The 17,291-nt window shown below is 37.4% G+C and overlaps 1 protein-coding gene across 2 annotated transcripts; it reads left to right on the top strand.

The window, feature by feature from the left end:
• The first annotated feature begins 859 nt into the window (after positions 1-859).
• Positions 860-14,887, top strand: LOC145567344 (uncharacterized). Of its 2 annotated transcripts, none has more exons than XM_081626608.1 (9): positions 860-989; positions 5,004-5,261; positions 5,399-7,881; positions 8,010-8,155; positions 8,858-10,720; positions 11,666-11,714; positions 11,800-12,041; positions 12,182-12,289; positions 14,171-14,887. In XM_081626608.1, exons 2-9 carry the CDS (start codon positions 5,060-5,062, stop codon positions 14,403-14,405), a joined length of 5,328 nt encoding a protein of 1,775 aa, XP_081482734.1. In that variant the 5' UTR covers positions 860-989; positions 5,004-5,059; the 3' UTR covers positions 14,406-14,887. The 2 variants fall into 2 exon arrangements, with proteins under 2 accessions (XP_081482734.1, XP_081482735.1); XM_081626609.1 differs by lacking the exon at positions 860-989 and having other exon boundaries at positions 5,004-5,108; positions 5,210-5,261.
• Positions 14,888-17,291: the final 2,404 nt, after the last annotated feature.

Genomic DNA, 17,291 nt, shown 5'->3' with positions numbered 1-17,291 from the left:
TAGTTCAGGATAGTAACAAAAAGTATTCACTAATATTTAAAATTAACAAGTTATGTTGAATAAAAAATTTATAAGAATTTTGCTTAGTTGAGGCATGTTAAGAATTTAGATTAATTAAAGGAAAATAAAACTCAGGAATCACACCTGATTTTCACTTGTTATAAATTATCTGATCTTAATTAAACTTATTTTACTTGTAATTAGAAATCAGGTTATCTCTTATTAACCTTTATCAAAACTTATTGTTCTCGGACTTATCTTATTTGAATATATTTGGATTGACCTCTTTTTTTTGGAATAAATGAAAATAAAGCCAACATAACAATACCTTTTAACATACAAATACACGAGTTTGAATGCAAGTCGAAAACAAAACAAGGTCAGCTTAAAAACATGTAGGGTCAAGCTGTGTTGAATTAAATAAAAGTTGGTTTCAATTTATTAGTTTCAGGTTGATCAATAATAGCTCAGGTAATTACAATTCGGTAAAATCTGGTAGTTTTGACTTTTTAGGTCTATAAATTAATTCAAGTAAGTTTTGCATAGGTAACCGTTCATATTTATAAGTTAACCAAATTAAATGTAATCATCTAAGTGTCTAACTACTTTAAGATAGATTATGAGACAATATCTAAACTCCAAGACCGTAATATATGATTGGATTCGCATATAAAATTTCTCATATTGCCAAACCAATCCGAATCAAACTCAATGTAAGTAAATTTCTAGATCGAGTCGGTTTTTGACACCTCTGCAATTGATGTTAAAGACGTCTTATAGTTTTTTTTTTTTTTTTTTGAAAGTATATTATAGGCGTCTCGTTTATATTCCTGATCTTATTTTCTTTTTTCCCCTTTAGATCTATTCACGCTTTGCGCTTTCTCGCTGTACTCCTTCCTCTCTCTCTCTCTCCTCCATTGAAGCGTACTCGAAATTCTCCATTGAAGCGGCTTCTGAGCTTTCTCTCCTCCATTGAAGCAGTCTCTAAGGTTAGATGTTTGTTTTTATTTAATCGTCTAATTTTAATTTTGACAATCTAGTGTTAATCGTGTATTTAATTGTCAGTGTATACTCAATTTAGGGTTCTTCGAAGTTGGATAATTGAACTACTGGTTATAGATACTCGAAGAATTTAGCGTAGTTTTTCGAGTCTAGTTTGATAATTGAGTCAATTTTGGTTGCTAATGTGTTGCAGGGTTTGGTTTATGTAACTCTTTAATGTCAGGATGAAACCATGAAAATGGACCTTTTCTTCCTTGGTCTAGGGCGGGGGCCCCTCCTGCCCTAGCTCCGGGACTGACATGGAAGCGACACAAAGTCAGGGTTTAGTCTGCTTGGTACTGGTTAATTACAAATATTTGTTTTTGATCCGAATGAGCCACAAGGGCAATACAAATGGTGATTTGAACCTGTGACCTATCGTACACAAGCCCTTAGTCTTAACCACTGGGCCTAGACGTACAGTTTGATCTCTTTAGTTTCGTGAAGGTGTAAATGATTAAGGGAGGGTAGAAGCTGAGAGCATTTGTGGGAATAATTATTGTGCTTTACTTGGGGTTTGTTTAGATGTTAGGGGATTGTTTAGATTTACGTGTCAGTCGCCAGTTCTCCACTAAGGCACTTACTTAGAGCATGCCCTCTCTTTTAATCTCAGTTAAATGGAAGAACTTCTATGTTACTAGTATCTTGTGGCATGTATTGGTTATGTAGGCTAAAAGTTTTTATTGGATAGTATAACCGAAGCAGTATAAGTTGGGGTTTGCTTTGCTGCACGTGAGCAAGTGACTCATTCTCAGTGTTAAAGTTTTGTAGCATCAATTAATTTATCTTCGAACTAGATCTTCTTACTTAAATTACTTGTCTTTTCTATAATTGTGGTATGTCGAAGTGGGTTTTAGTAATCTTAGAATAGATTGGGTTTTTTTCATCCATTTTTTTCCCCCGTTCATTGGCTTGTCATTTTTGCTTGGTTTTTTCTAAAGATGGTATTAAACTGGTTAGTATTTAAGTCGAGCATGCTAATCTAATTGCTTGCCTTTTCAGTGATTGAGGTTTTGTAGATATTCCCAGCATATGAGTGGAAGATGGGAATGATTTCAACATTATACTGTTGGATTTTGTACTAGCCAGTGAATTTTAATTGATGCTTATTTTACTGAACAAAGATCAGTGTTTTTTAAGTAATTTGAATCCGTTTGAGAAGGTGCTAACTTGTTGAAAGCTTATAAGTAAAATACTTGTTATTTCTCGATTTGTGATAGGTAATTTTGGTAAAATTAGACAATAACACTAAATGCTGATATTGGTAGCTTTTTATAACAATAATTTAACTCTATATCTAAATGATGCCTTTTAAAATAATTATTCCAATTACTACCTCTAAAATCTAGAATTTTTAGTTTTAGCTACCTCTTAATGGAATCAGTCTTATGCTTGGTCAAAGTGGGAGAATTAACCCACATTTCTATAGTTTTAGGGTAGTTATATAATTATAACCGATTAATTATAATGTGACTTGTAGGACTCAACACAACACCTGATGAATTTTCTTAATTGTGAAAAGAAGTTAAGCTTCTGATTTACAGTATAAGATAAAAAACTGAAAGCATTGTTGAAAAGGTGGTTAGTTATATAATAATGCATATATACGGATTTTTTATCAAGTTTTTTTGTTTGTTGTAGTCACATTGCCATTGAGCTACTTTTGCTTTTGGGGACAAATACTTGCGAAATATCCATAGTCTTTATTAAAATGTTGAAATGGGAGTTGATTGCCTTCTTTGTGTTACCTTTCTTGCATTGTTAGAATGTTTAAGCGTTTTTTTGCAGTTGGGAAGAAAATAAATGTTTATGTAAAGGGGGAGAATATGGTTGGGAATCCTTGAGATTAAATTTTAGAACTTGCATCTTTGGTAGACAAGTTCTGGCAAAGGATTCTTGAATTGGGTCCCCTCTATAAATAGTTTTCGAACACATTTTGTTTGTCTATTATCTTGCAGTCAATGATTAATGGTTCGTCGGATTGAAGAGTGTTGGTAGATACACAACCTTAAAAGAATTGTTTGAGGAATAATGGGGAATTTATTTCTGAATTGAGAGAGTACAGCGTTTCCATGTTCATCGGGTTGGTTTGTTCGCATATGGGAAAGGGAAAGGAATTGAGCAAGGGAGTCTAGGAGAAAAGAAAGGAATAACCCAAAATTTCCCAATCTGATTGGTTCATGCCATAAAAGGAATATAGTGATGTCCCCCTTGATTCTGTTTTCTGTTTTTTTGTTTAACGTAGCTAAATTAATCCCAGATAAAGTCTTTTTCCTTTTTATTTATTTTATAATTCCAACCTAATTCAAACAATGATATTGTTACGCACCAATACCTTTTAAAATTAGGAATCAAATTTCTAACAACTCTCATCTAAAATCAAAATAAAAATGATAAAAACTTCATAGAAATACTAGCTTGACCCTTACATTAGCAACACATGTAAGTTAAACACTCGTATAAAAAAAATCAGACAAATTCAGAGGAAAATTAATGAAAGAGATAGCTTTAATTGTTGGAGATTAGATAGTTGTTGAAGTTGCACCTTTGGAAAACAACGAAGTAGTGTTATTCCACGATTTTAGTTGAAGAAGAATGAGAAATGAAGGAACAAATAAGAGAGCGAAAGTCAATTATAGAGGGGGAAAAAATGAAAAATTATTGGGGCTGATGAGAGATATCGTGGAGATTTGCCGGGTCTACCAGAGTTTCAGGGATGAATGGGTTTGGACTATGGAGTGAGAATGGAAGATGAGAAGTAGAGAGGATGGGTAGAGGGTAAAGAGGTAACGGGCAAGTTCCAAGTTGGGGAGGGGAAACAAAACAGAGGGGAAATGGGAACTCCAAGAATTTAATAGGGAAATTCAATGGTAAAAACCACCCACCTAACAGCGACAAAGGGAAACAGGGTTGTAGACCACCTTTCCGTTTATTGATATCCACAAAACAAAGGACCTGTAAATGATCTTAGGGAGTTGATGTATGGTAACTATTTGCTGGAGTATTATGTAATCCTGGCAGAATAGGTATCTTTCCTTTCCTGAATAGGTGTTAGAATTTGTTTTTGCATGGAGCAAGTTGATTCTTCTAGTATACAGGGTTATATTCTTAGTGCCCTGCTACCCTTTTGAAGATTTTAATCTAATAACTTTTAAAGGATTTAGGTCCTGGGTTTGCTTATTCACCTAGACTTTTTTTTTTTTGGCTTGTCATAGTTATTTCTATCCTCTTGGTGATAATTCTCTTTGAGGTAGTGCAATTAGCATTATAGTCTTTGGTTCATTTTAGCTGGGTATATGATAAATAATGACTTGAAGAGCAAAAGTGATAAGGTTGTCTCACGAGCTAGATACAATGACGGAAATCTGGAAATTGTATTTTTCGGCTTTAATTGGCTTTATGAATGTGTGAGAAGGATTTTTTGGGTGGGGTAAAATTTCTGGAGAATATGCCAACTTTCTGAAGTATTGTTCTGCTTGAGGAGTAGGCATCTTGTGTATTGTTTTGTCTAAGAAACTTTCTACCCTATTATTTCAAATATGGAACTCCTATTGTTTAATAACTTTCTAGGAAGATTGGAATATACATATATAAACTTGAATATTTCAGTATTGAAGTTTCTTCTTGAGGTGGTGAGGCCTTTATCTTACCAGTCACTCTCTCCCCAGGTGTTTGTGTATGTGTGAGTTAAGTACTTGTGCAAGCACACATCATACTCTTGGTGGCCTTTTCTGTATTTCATATAATTGCATCATGGTTCTGTTCATGTACTCCAGTGATGGATTTGAAATGAGATTTCAAGTGGTATTGATGATATGACAATTGCATAGATATATACCTCAATGTACCACGAAAGATGTGTGTAGTGCACATGTGATTTTGTGTATTACTGACATGGAACATTCAGTTACTTTTGAAATTGTTGTAATCTCTATATTGAGCAGTTTTTGTTTCTGTAATAGGTAGCCCTGTTTTGATATGCATGTAAGCTTCTGAAGATTTGCCGTTAGAATAATCTATGCCTGGAAACGAAGTTGGTGATAGGGTCCACAATTTCTTTGATCAAGGTAACTTGTCACAGGATCAACATCATACACAACTTGTTGCGGATAACTGGCCAGTGTATAATAATAATAACAATAATGTTTGGGGTGCTAATGAGAGACAGACTGGCGGGCCTGTGAATTCTGGTTCTGAGAATTACAGTGCACAACAATCAGGTGACTAATATTTTTGCTACTCTTTTCCTACCTTTCTTGGAGGCTTGATTTCGTGTGGTCTTTTAGTTTTCTTCTTTGTAAGGACACCTTTCTCCTTTCCTAGGTGTTCATAAACTTTTTGTTTTCATATTGCGTAGACATTGAGAGGGGGCAAGGGAATCAGTTCTCACTGAGTTCACATGGGTTGAACTTTACGCGGTCAAGTTTGAGACCTGAATTTGTCAAAACTCCATCTCAGCTTCAGCAGCTTAATTTGAATGGATTTATGCATGCTTCTCAAGTTGGCCATACAAGGCAGAATGAGGCAAACTTTATGGGAGCGGATACAGAACCTGATCGACATAATTTAACGTCAAGGAGTCCGTCTGTTCCCGATTCACAGCAGAGGAGTGGTTCACAGCATTCAAATTCAGCTGGCTTTGGAGGCTCAGAATCACCAATGAATTTTAATTTTCTAGGTGGTCAACAGCAAATGAACGGTCAGCAACCAGGAATGCTACAGTCCTTGTCTCGGCAACAGCCTGGACATAATGATGCTCAGTTGCAGCAGCAAATTATGATAAAACAAATGCAAGAAATGCAGAGGCAGCAACAGCTTCAACAACTAGAAGCACTACAAAGAAGTGGATCGGGCCATATTTCCTCCTTCCCAAATCAGACCACAGGACAGCATCAACCAGCTATTAATGGTAATGCCATGCGTGATACGTCTAATTATCCATGGTCATCTCAAGTCATGGCTGGCAACGCAAATTGGCAGCAGCGTGGATTGTCTTCATCTGTGCAAGGATATTCTAACGGATTTATGATTACCCCAGAGCAAGGCCAAGCAATGCAATTAATGGGCTTAATTCCTCAACATAATTCACAGTCTTTCTATGGGGTTCCGGTTTCTAGTTCGCGAAGTGGTAATGCATTCTCTCACAGCAACATAGATAAACCTGGACCACCTAAGGTTCCAGCTCCAAATAGTTCTTTTTCTGGCAATCAATATGGTTCACTTGCAGAGCAGGTGGGTGTGAAGGATGGACCTTCAGTATTCAGATATGGTTCTGAAGGAAAAAGCTCTTTTGAGCCGGGCTCTAGTCAACGATTAGGGAATGTGGCTAATATGGGAGGTGCTACTCAGGTACAGCAGAGGAATGTGCCCATGTCAGAAGGTGGTGGACAAGGTTTTCCTGGTGGTTCAGAATTGTTTGAAAAATCTGTAACTCAGGCTTCTTCTTCACAGGGTGCGTCTACACATTCTGCTGTTGCATTAGATCCGACTGAAGAAAAGATTTTGTTTGGGAGTGATGTTAATATCTGGGAAGCATTTGGTGGGCCATCAGTTACAGGTAGTGGAGATGCCCCAGATCTCCTCAGCGGTCTTCCTTCAATGCAAAGTGGTACCTGGAGTGCTCTTATGCAGTCTGCCGTGGCAGAAACCTCCAGTACTGACGTTGGGACGCAGGAAGAGTGGAGTGGCCTAGGCTCTCAAAATCCCAGGTCACAGTCTGGCAACCAACACCCTACAGTTTTTCGTGGTGATGAGAAATCACAACTGGGTCCTCGACTTAGCAGCAGTGATGTGAGCACCCATAATTTAAACACAAGTCGTAATTATGTTAACAATTCTGGGCAACAGCAGCCATTTCTAAATCAGAAAAGAGATTATTTACAGACAGAAAGTCAAATTTCTCAGGAAGGAAGGAGGTGGTTGGACAGCAACCAGCAGAAGCCACATGCTGAGGAGAAACAGGTGGTTGAAAATTCTAATTCTTCAAGAGACTGCTCCAGGTCAGATACTGGCTTCTGGAGCCATCAGCAAAATACGTTTTTGCATGACAACAATGGCCAACAATCCAGTAGACAAAGTCATTCGGATGTCATTGGATCTGTACCTATAAATGGTGGTATAACCGCTACAAACCAGGGTAACTTGCTTAGTGAACATCGTAACATGCAATTATGCATGGATACAGGTCAGGGTGCTGCTATGAGGCCTGATTTTGTCTCATATTCTAATGATAAAACGGGGAATTCACTTGTCAGTTCTAAAGATGATGCTGTTGCTCCTGGTCAGAACACTATGAAGGTCAACCTTGAATCCAACCAAAGGCTTCCTAATAACCATCATCTTGATTTATGGAAATCAGTCAATCCTACTGGAAAGTCTGGATTGGAGGTTTCAAGTAGGGACCAGCATAATTTGAACCAGGGACCCCCTATATTGGAATCTTCAGATAATAGTGCTGATGATGGAGCTGCTGAGATGCATGAGACAGAAAATAGTGATAAAAGAGAGACTTCTAATGATATCCACCGCAGCAATTTTCTCCATAACGCGCCAGTTGGTGGTTCGAGAGAGAATATGTGGTCAGATGCTTCTGAACGACGTAGTTTGCCTGGAGGCAAAGAAAAGTCATCTGGTCAGGCTGGCAAAAGAATGCCTGTATCTAGGAAATTTCAGTATCATCCCATGGGTGATGTGGATATGGATTCAGATTCTTCTTTTGCAGCAAAACAAATTTTACATTCACAGCCCATGCCTCAGCAGCATCTTTCATCAGGAACCAAAGGTCAAGAAGCAAACCCAAGGTTTCATGGTCCATTGAGCACTAACTTTACAGACATGGAGGTTAGTTATTGGTTTCTTGTTCAGCAGAATTATTTAACCCATCCCTTTTAATGCCTGCGCACGTAAATTCCTCCATCTGTATAAATATGTGTATAGTGTACGAGCCAGTTAATTTTCTTCCACTGCAGGGTAGGGTACCTAATTTTCATGGAACTGTTAACGTATCACGTGGAGTTTCGTCTGGTGCTCTTCACCCTGGCTACTTACCTAATATGTCTGCACCCTTTGCCAGATCTGGTGAAATTTCTTCACCAAACCAACATATGGTACCAAGGTAATGCTTTTTTTGGATTTTTCTTCCTCTCATATCCTGAGAATTTGGGAATCAGGGACTTTGAATTTGCTTCTTCCTGATTTTTTTTACATTGATTTGGAAAGTGAGCACGCCTCCCTGGATCTTAAAATTATTGTGAAGTGTATGTATATTTTGATTTCTGGTATATTTTCTGACATTCTATTGTGCTTGTCTACCTGAGCAAGTTTATGAGAATTTGTTGTTTTCTAGTTTTTATTAATTTTGTTTGTTTTACAAGTTACTTTGGGTTGCTTCTATTAATTCTTGCTGACACAATAATTGTTGCCGTAATTCTTGTATGCTTCATTTACATTATGATATTGCTATCAGTTATCAGAAATTTGTTCTGTTTCACTTAATTTGCTTTATTCATAATGCTCTACAAGTGAAGGGATATCTACATCTGTGATTGCAGTGAAAGACAGTAATGGGCCTAATGGCACTGTTTATGGACTGCTTTTCTTGTTCTGCCAGTCATGGAACTTATAGTATTTTTTTCATGTATTATTTCCTACTAAGTTACTGGAAGGCAATTGCCTATGATTTATTTTGCTGTGGACCTTGTGGTGAATGTTAGTAAGCATGCTGGATTTTTTTTAATCCCCAAGTCATTTACGCACTGGTTTTTGTTACTCTTTCTTATTTGCATTCTATTTTTATAATCTTGATGCCTTGTTGCAGTCAGAACATGCTTGAGCTTCTTCATAAGGTTGATCAATCCAAGGAGCAAAATGTTACCTCCCATCTCAGTTCTACTGATTATAATAAGTTTTCTGATGCATCCTCTGGTGGACCTTCTGGTGGACCTGCTGGGCCTAGTCAAAGTCAGTTCTCCACATCTCATGGTTTTAGTTTGCAATTAGCTCCTCCATCTCAAGGAATCACACCTTCAAATATTAATGCTGCTGCTCAAACCTCTTCAAGAACTGTTGATTCTCCCAGTTCAGGTCATGTAGCTTCTGAAAAAGGAGAGAAAACACATGCATGGTTGCCTTCTGCTTCTTCTGCTCAATGCTTATCATCTTCACAACAGCATACTCAAATGGAATCTGAGAATGAAATTGCTAGTTTTGGAAATTCAGATGCTGTTTCGGTGCCTAACTTGATAGGGAATCCTTCTGCTTCTTTATCAACTGGTCCTCATGCAAAAAATCCACTTCAGAGTCAGCACTTGGCTGCTCCTGGCGGAAAATTTTTAAGTGATCAATCTCCTACCATGTCTTTTAATAGGCATGCTTACCATGATAAACAGTTAAACGATTCTCAACTTCACGCTATGACCAATCATCCCGTTAGTAATTCACACAACAGTTTGGTGTCCGGGAGAGAGATGAATCAATCTGGCATGAGAGCATTGGTGCATCAAATGCCAGCCGCCTTTCGTGCTGCTATGGCTGGGATGTCTAGGAAGGATAATCTTTTACCGCCAGGATCTAATCAATGGAATTCACAGCAGCAGTTATTGGGGGCTCAAGCTTGTAATGCTCCTGAGTTAACCAAGTCTTTTCAATCATCTGGTGCTTTGGAAACCTCTTTTCCCCAACAGAAGGATGAGCAAGAAGGTCCGATAAGAGCTGATGCATTAAATTCTCAAAATACTGTAGGTGGGGAGGAGCTCCAAGCAGCAGAAAGACGACCTGTTATGAAGGCAGTTGGCCAATCTCAGGAAGAAGAACCTTCTGCAAGGCATCAATCGGATGCTTCTCCATCAAATTCTGCTGTCAGCCAAAAAGATCTTGAAGCATTTAATCATTTAGTTAAACCAAATAATATTGCACAGAACAGCTATTCCTTGCTGCATCAAATGCAAGCTATGAAGAGCATGAGTACAGACCCTAGCCATCGGGAATCAAAGAGATTGAGGGGACAGGATAGTGGTCTTGATCCTCAACAGATAAGACAGGGCCGACAGGCAGGAGAGCCTGGCACTGGTAATATGAATATTATGGTTAGTGACCCGTCAATGAGCCAGACCTCAGTTTCTGGCGTAGATGCCAAGATGTATAACTTTTCGCCTCAGCCAGGCAATAGGAATACTTCTTTTCAGTTGCCACATGGAACTGTTAATTCCCAGGATATGCTCTCGTTTGGTCGTAGTGATCCTCAAAAATTTGCAACTGGAAATGTTGCTTGTAGAAGTGAGCATACTGGAATAAGTCCACAGATGGCCCCATCCTGGTTTGAGCAGTATGGAACCTTTAAAAATGGGCATTTGTTACCAGTGCATAATGTGCCTAGAGTTCCAATCATGAAGAATGTGGAACAGCAGTTCATCAGTGGGAAGTCTCCAAACAATTTGGTTGTACATTATTCAGTCCAGTTGGATAATGCTGTCACTGAAAGTGATCAGATTGCTAATACTTGCCAAACTGCAAATGCTTATACTCCTAATGAGCATGTCTCTTCTCTTAATGCATTGGTTCCCCATGTCTCTACTCCAAATTTGGTGTCTGTGAGGACCAAGAAGCGGAAGACTGTGACATCTGATCTTCTTTCATGGAACAAAGAAATAGGACAGAATCTAAAGAGGCTTCAGAATTTGAGGTGAGTGCTGTTGCTAACTCATAGATTTGCATATTAGGAATAGGAACATGTCTTTCTTTCTAGTTTAGGTTGCTGCGTAAAAAAGTTTCACTTTGCCTAGATGCAAGATCTTAACAATTTTTTTTTTTTTTTTTACCTTGGGGTCTGGTTTATTGGGCTCTTTGCTTCTTTGGCTATGGAAAGTTCTTTAGCCCTTCACTTTTTTATTTATTTATTTATTTTTTTTTAATTAAATAATTATACTCCGAAGAGTGTGTGTGTGTGGGAGGGATTTGGTGAGAATAGGTCCTTATGTGAGAACACTATACTTTCATGAGAACTGATGTAAAATTTAGAACATGTAAGTAAAAAATGTAGAACATATGATTTAAAATTAAGAACACAAGATTCAAAATTTAATATATTATTTATGAGTAAAATTTTAGTGCATCTGAATTAAGAATTAAAACATGTGAGTAAAACAAAATTTAGAACATCTAATTTAAGATTTAAAACATATTAGTAATATTTTTGTGGAGGACTATACGGAATTATCACTTTTGGTTCATATAGCCGACCACACTTATGGGATTAAGGCTTTGATTGATTGATTGAACATATTAGTAAAAGTATAACATGAGAGGTTAAGGTTAGAATATGTGAGTAAAAATTTAGAACACATGATTTAAAATTTAGAACATAAAAGTTAAAATTTAGAGCAACTAGTTTAAGATTTAGGACACGAGAGTAATAATTTTGAACATCTAATTTTACTCATTTACGATTTAGAATCTGTGAGTGAAAATTTAGAACACCTGATTGAATATTTAGAACAGATGTTTAAAACTTAAGAACATAAAGAGTGTTCTCACATACAGGATGAGTTTTCACGAGAGCCTTCCCCTATATATTATGTATATATATATGTAATGTACTCTGACATTTTCTGAATCTTCTTATATGCAGTTCGGCAGAAGTAGATTGGGCTCAATCATCAAACCGTTTAATCGAAAAGGTGTGCATGTTACTGTGATATGATCCACAGGATTCTTGTATTCCTTATCATCATGAAGGAAAGTGACATCCTTGTTCTTGTGCAGATTGAAGATGAAACTGATAACTGTGAAGATTTACTGCCGATGATTAGGCCAAAAAGAAGGCTAGTGTTAACCACACAGTTTATGCAACAAGTGTTTAGACCCCCTTCAGCAGCAGTTCTCTCACTTGATGCAAGTTCTAATTATGAAGTCATTGTGTATTCTCTTGCAAGATCTGTAGTAGGTGACGCATGCAGCCTATCTTGTGGTGCGGATAGTAATTCGTCAGTTGAAATTGAAAATCCGTAAGCCCTGCTCATGAATTCAGTTTTTTCCCCCCATTTTTTTGTTCTTACTATTTTACCAGGCTCTTGAGCTGGTTTTAGATTAAAAAAAAATGTTATTCTACTAATATTTGACTTTTGTTATCGTGGTGTGCTTATAGCCGATCTGGGAAGGTGAAGCCCAAAGAGAGAATTCGAGATCAGTACTTTACAAAAGTTGTAGAAGATTTTGCTACTAGGGCAAAGGAGCTGGAAAATGATTTATCAAGGTAACATTTTTGGCTTTTTTTGTTCGTTTTCACTTCTGAGGTTATGGTGCATATTTTTTGGATCTTTTGAATAGCCTGCTTCTCTCTCTCTCTCTTTTTATTTTTTTTGGGCCTCGGTAAAGAATTTGATTACTATATCAAAAGGTCCTTATGGCAACTAAGCTGGCCTCGGCTACTCTTTGTGACATAGAATCAGAGAAGCTTCTTAATAGAATGGTCATTTGGCTCAATTAGTTCCTTTTTGCCCAACAAAATTGTGATTCCGTTCTGAAAGTCAATTTGCTACGCTGATGAAATATTTTTGGGGTGGTACCTAATACTTTTGTTGTAATCTGTCTGCCATGGGCCCATGGCCTTTTTAATCTGTTGATTATTCTGGAGCTTGCTTGGTCTTCCATCAGCTTTTCTATGTTATCCAGCTTGTTTTTGTCTGCAGTTTTTAAACAAGTGTCCATATTATTATTTATTATTATTATTTTTTTCCTTTTGAAATGACGATGCATAGAATTACGAAATAAAAGATGAAATATCTTCTTTATGTGTCATAGAATTGTGTACTACATAGGGAGGAAGTAGTTTTGCTTAGATCTGTGTTGTTGGTTTTTGTTAAATAGAAATGCTGTAATTTTATTCCATGGACGTATATGTTATTAGCATTTTCTATGTAGACTTGTCAAACAGGTTGGTTAGATATTAAAGCAGCTGCTTTAGGTTTAAGTCTAAGTGTAGATTGGGTTATTTGAATTTGGGCTACATAGTGCATGATTGCAGCTTAAAGTAATTGGTTTTGAGTTAGCCAAATGGTTAACTAAGGGGATATTTGGATTTGGTACGAAGATTGGAAATGGAAGGGAAAGGAAACAAATAGAAGGGGAAAAAGGAATTAATGAACTCGACCTTTTTATTTGTTTGGTTAAAAAATGGAAAGGAATCATATCTCCCTTTTTTCTTGTTCGAGGAGGGTGAGGGTAATTCTTACCTCAGGTTTTAAAGAGATAACAAATAGGGTAATTGTTACCCAAACAGTAATGGTTTAATTGATCCCGTTTCCAACCATAAAATTACACTTACCAAATATGCTCTTAAGTCTCTCTCTCTCTCTCTCTCTCTCTCTCTCTCTCTCTCTCTCTCTCTCTCTCTCTCTCTCTTGTGCGTGCGTGTGGCCATTGTAGTGGCTATACAGCGAAATTTTCTAGGTTTGTCAATTAAAATGGCTATAATGTGAAATTTTCTAGGTTTGTTTAGTATAAATCATATACTTTGTAATTTGCTTTCTGAAATATCTCATATAATTCCTCGGTTTCTATTTACTTGCAACACTTTACTTTGACATGCACTTTAATGAAATATTAAGTTAGGTAAATGGACAAATTAATTCACAAAATTATACTACCAATAAGAAGAAAGTGATAGTTCAGTTGCTATGGTTTAAATTTTTTAGCTTAATTCGTTTGTTTACTTAGTCTAATCACTTCCTTAAATAGCGTGCCAAGATGTGTTGCAAGTATAAAAAAATTGAGGAAGTACTAAATAAATTCACTTGATCACATTGGTCGAATCTGAACAGATTTGTTTTGGCTCATAAATTATTGGGTTGGTAAAATATGTGTATCAATTATACTCCGGAACCAATTTATCAGGCTAGTTTTAGTTGTTTTAAAGCTGGATCATGGGTTCTTTGTGGGCTTTTAACTGCCATTGCTTTTTTCTTTTCATGATTTTAATGATGATGTGAGGGGTGAGGGCTAAGGGGTTTGCGCCAATTCCAGTGAAGTGCTGCATGCGTCTTGACATCCTCACAGCCCACTTATAGTAGGCTTATAGGTGTATTGTTTCATGCCTTATTGCTCATGATTGGTGTTGTTTGCAATTGCCTCACAGATTGGACAAGCGTGCATCAATTCTGGACTTCAGACTGGATTGTCAGGATCTAGAGAGATTTTCGGTCATTAATCGTTTTGCTAGGTTCCACGGCCGAGGTCAAGTTGACGGGGCTGAGACCTCATTGTCCTCTGATGCAAGTGCGACGGTTCAGAAACCATGTCCGCAGAGATATGTTTCTGCTCATCCCATGCCTAGGAATGTCCCTGAGAGGGTACAATGTCTTTCACTTTGATCATCATTAATTTATTGATTTTCCTCCCGAATTGGGTCTATTGTCTCCACCATCCCTAAATTTCACTTAAAAGTTCTATTTCCTCACATATGGCGTTATGGCACTGTGCACCCAAATTAGAATCACACACTGATGAGGGCGGAGGACATGGACAGTAAGAATTCCTTATTTACAGAACAGAGGCTGTTTTATCTCTTCAATCTAAGGCAATTATGTTATTCTTGGAAAAAAAAAATTAGTCACTGTAAATCTCCTGTGAAGTGGTAAAAGCTAAAGTTGCCCCCATCTGTGTTTTTTGGGCATACAGGGAGGAAAAAACCCACCCTGGTTGTTAGAAAGTGTTTTAAAAGTAGATAGCCTAAGGTTAGCAAATTTATATATATGCTTGTTCTAATGCCTTTGGAGTAAATTTCTCGGTCAGTTCATGGTGGCTTCGATATTAATCTTCATTTGGCCTTTTATTTTTTTTATTTCCCCCCCCCCCCCCCCCCCCCCCCCCCCCCCCTTTTTTTTTCCTTTATTAATTTTTTTTTTCAGTTATGTATGATGGATTAGATTTGCGGATGCTAAGATTTTGTTGGTTGTATAAATTAAGCCGCAGTTGGGGTAAAATGGCGCTGGGGTGGAATTAGGCGGTGTTGGGGAAGTGTTAGGTCTGTAGAAATGGCTGATGAAGATTTCTGACATGTATGTTGCCATATGTAAAGAACTTGAAGATGAATGATTAATGCTCATTTTCATGAGATTTTCAACTCTGATTATGTGAGTAAGTTACCCTCTTTTACTACTGCAACCAAAAACAAAAAAGTACTCCGTAGTAAATTTTTCATATTTTATATTCTGCTTCCATGAGTTTTTAGAACTTATGTTCGAGGATGTTTGACATTCAAGCTACAAAACAGTGTCCTGTCTTATTGTTTTTTAGAGGGTCCTGCCAAATGTAAAACCACTTTCCTACTAGAAAATGGACTCCTTTCATCTCATGTTAGTTGTGGACTTGTGGCGAATCGACCTTTTGGTTAAGATCAAGTGTAGGATTATTGGTTTACTTTGAGTACGGAGAAACAATAATGTTGCAATTAATTTGGGGCAAGGAAAACGCGACAATGAATTTGAGAGTATAAATTGTTGTACGGAAAGAATATGGTCACTCAGTACATTTATCGCTTCTCAAATGAGTGACGTTGAAAGGGGTTGTGAATCCTTCTGATGTATGACTACTACTTATCGAGTTATCGTCACTCTTTTACATTTCTTTATCAGAGTACCCAGTTTTGCAAAGATACATGGAATATTATGGATGTGCTTTATAACTAAGCCTTTCTTAAGTTGTACTTCCTTTGGTTTCTTTTGTTCTACCCTTTTTACATATTCATCTATTTTGAGCTAAACGTGTTTTATCTTATTTCTTTCATCGTTAAGTTCATATCTTTTTTTTTGACAAAACGTGAGATGCGTCTCTTTATCATTTTCTTGAGAAGGATTTTAGATTAGGATTGATTATGGACTTCTTATTGTGACTATTTATCTCAGATATTGGATGTTTGATCTTAGATTTATCTATCTACGGCTATCACCTTCCCCTTGAATCTCCTTAACAAAATACTACCTCCGGTTCTTAGTACTCGCAACAAAGGGATATTATTTGTGAGGTATAAAATATTCTTTTGTTGCGAGTAATAAGAACCGGAGGTAATACTTGTTCATTTTTAGAAATTTTAATTTTTCTCAAATGATTCAAAAACCTAAACCAGATTCATCCGGTTGTAGACAATCTTCGCGTCGATGGCAGGGTAAATATGATCTCAACCTTGCCATGTCCTCCCTCTCTGTTGTCTCGCCTAATGGCTCATTTACTTTAGTCATAAGAAGTTAAAATACTAATAACCTATTTGAGATTTTTTTTCCAAAAGGAGCAATAATTGTTGATTGTGCATATTTGGACCAGTGACGAAAGAGAAGATAGTAACAAATACTTGTTTGTTTTTTGCATTTTTGAATTCATGGTTTAGTCACTTTTGGTAGAAAATCACGGAAATTAATAAATATAAATAAGAAGTAGCAAAAGTACATTGAAAAAGTAAAGGGAAATTCTCTTTGGTAACACCCAATTTCTTATATTTCTCTATGGTAAATTGAAAAAAAAATTATTATCTTTGGTAAACTTGAATTTTTGGTTACCAAAGAGAATAGCTATTTTAATTAAAATAGCTAACCATGGTTAGTTTATAGTAATTAAATAATATTTTTAAAAAAAAAATCCTCCACCACCAGCCCAGCCACCCTGTTCTCCTCCCCTTCACTATCGACGTTGTCGGCCCACCTTACCCTGCCGATGATTTGACTCCCTTGGTCAGCCAATCCTAGCCCAACACCAAGACCCACCCCCGATTTCCCCACTCCCTTTTTCCCCCACCACGACGCCCTCCTCCCCTTCCTCCACCACAACCCTAAACCAAGGAAATGAAGTTTTAATTTGCGCCCAATTTCTCTCCCCCATCGGCGATTCCCTACCATTAATCGAAAACCTACAAATTCTCGAAGTCTGGTTAGTCGTTCGCCATTGTTACAGAAATTCGAGGTTGTTAAGCTTTTGGTTAGTCGCCCTTAAGCTTCAATCGAATTCAAATTAGGGTTTTCGGCATGAAAGGCTTTTGGAGGGTCAAATTGGGGAGATTTCAAGCCAAATTCAGTGGATTTCGTTTGAGGTTGGAGGAGAGATTGATTAAGGATTTGAGAGGTTGTTTGGGGAGGCGGGGTACAGTGGTGGTTTAAGGTGAAGGAGAGGTGCGACAGGGGTGGGGGAGGCCGGCTCACGGTGAGGGAGGGGCTGGGCGCCGTCGCCAGCGTGGATGGGGGCGGGAGAGAGGTGGCTGGCTGCCGACG

This window comes from Chenopodium album, chromosome 11 (assembly GCF_948465745.1).
Source record: "Chenopodium album chromosome 11, dcCheAlbu1.1, whole genome shotgun sequence".
NCBI classification, from domain to species: domain Eukaryota; kingdom Viridiplantae; phylum Streptophyta; class Magnoliopsida; order Caryophyllales; family Amaranthaceae; genus Chenopodium; species Chenopodium album.
The sequence above is the reverse complement of the archived record's forward strand: the minus strand, read 5'-3'. Positions and strand labels throughout refer to the sequence as shown.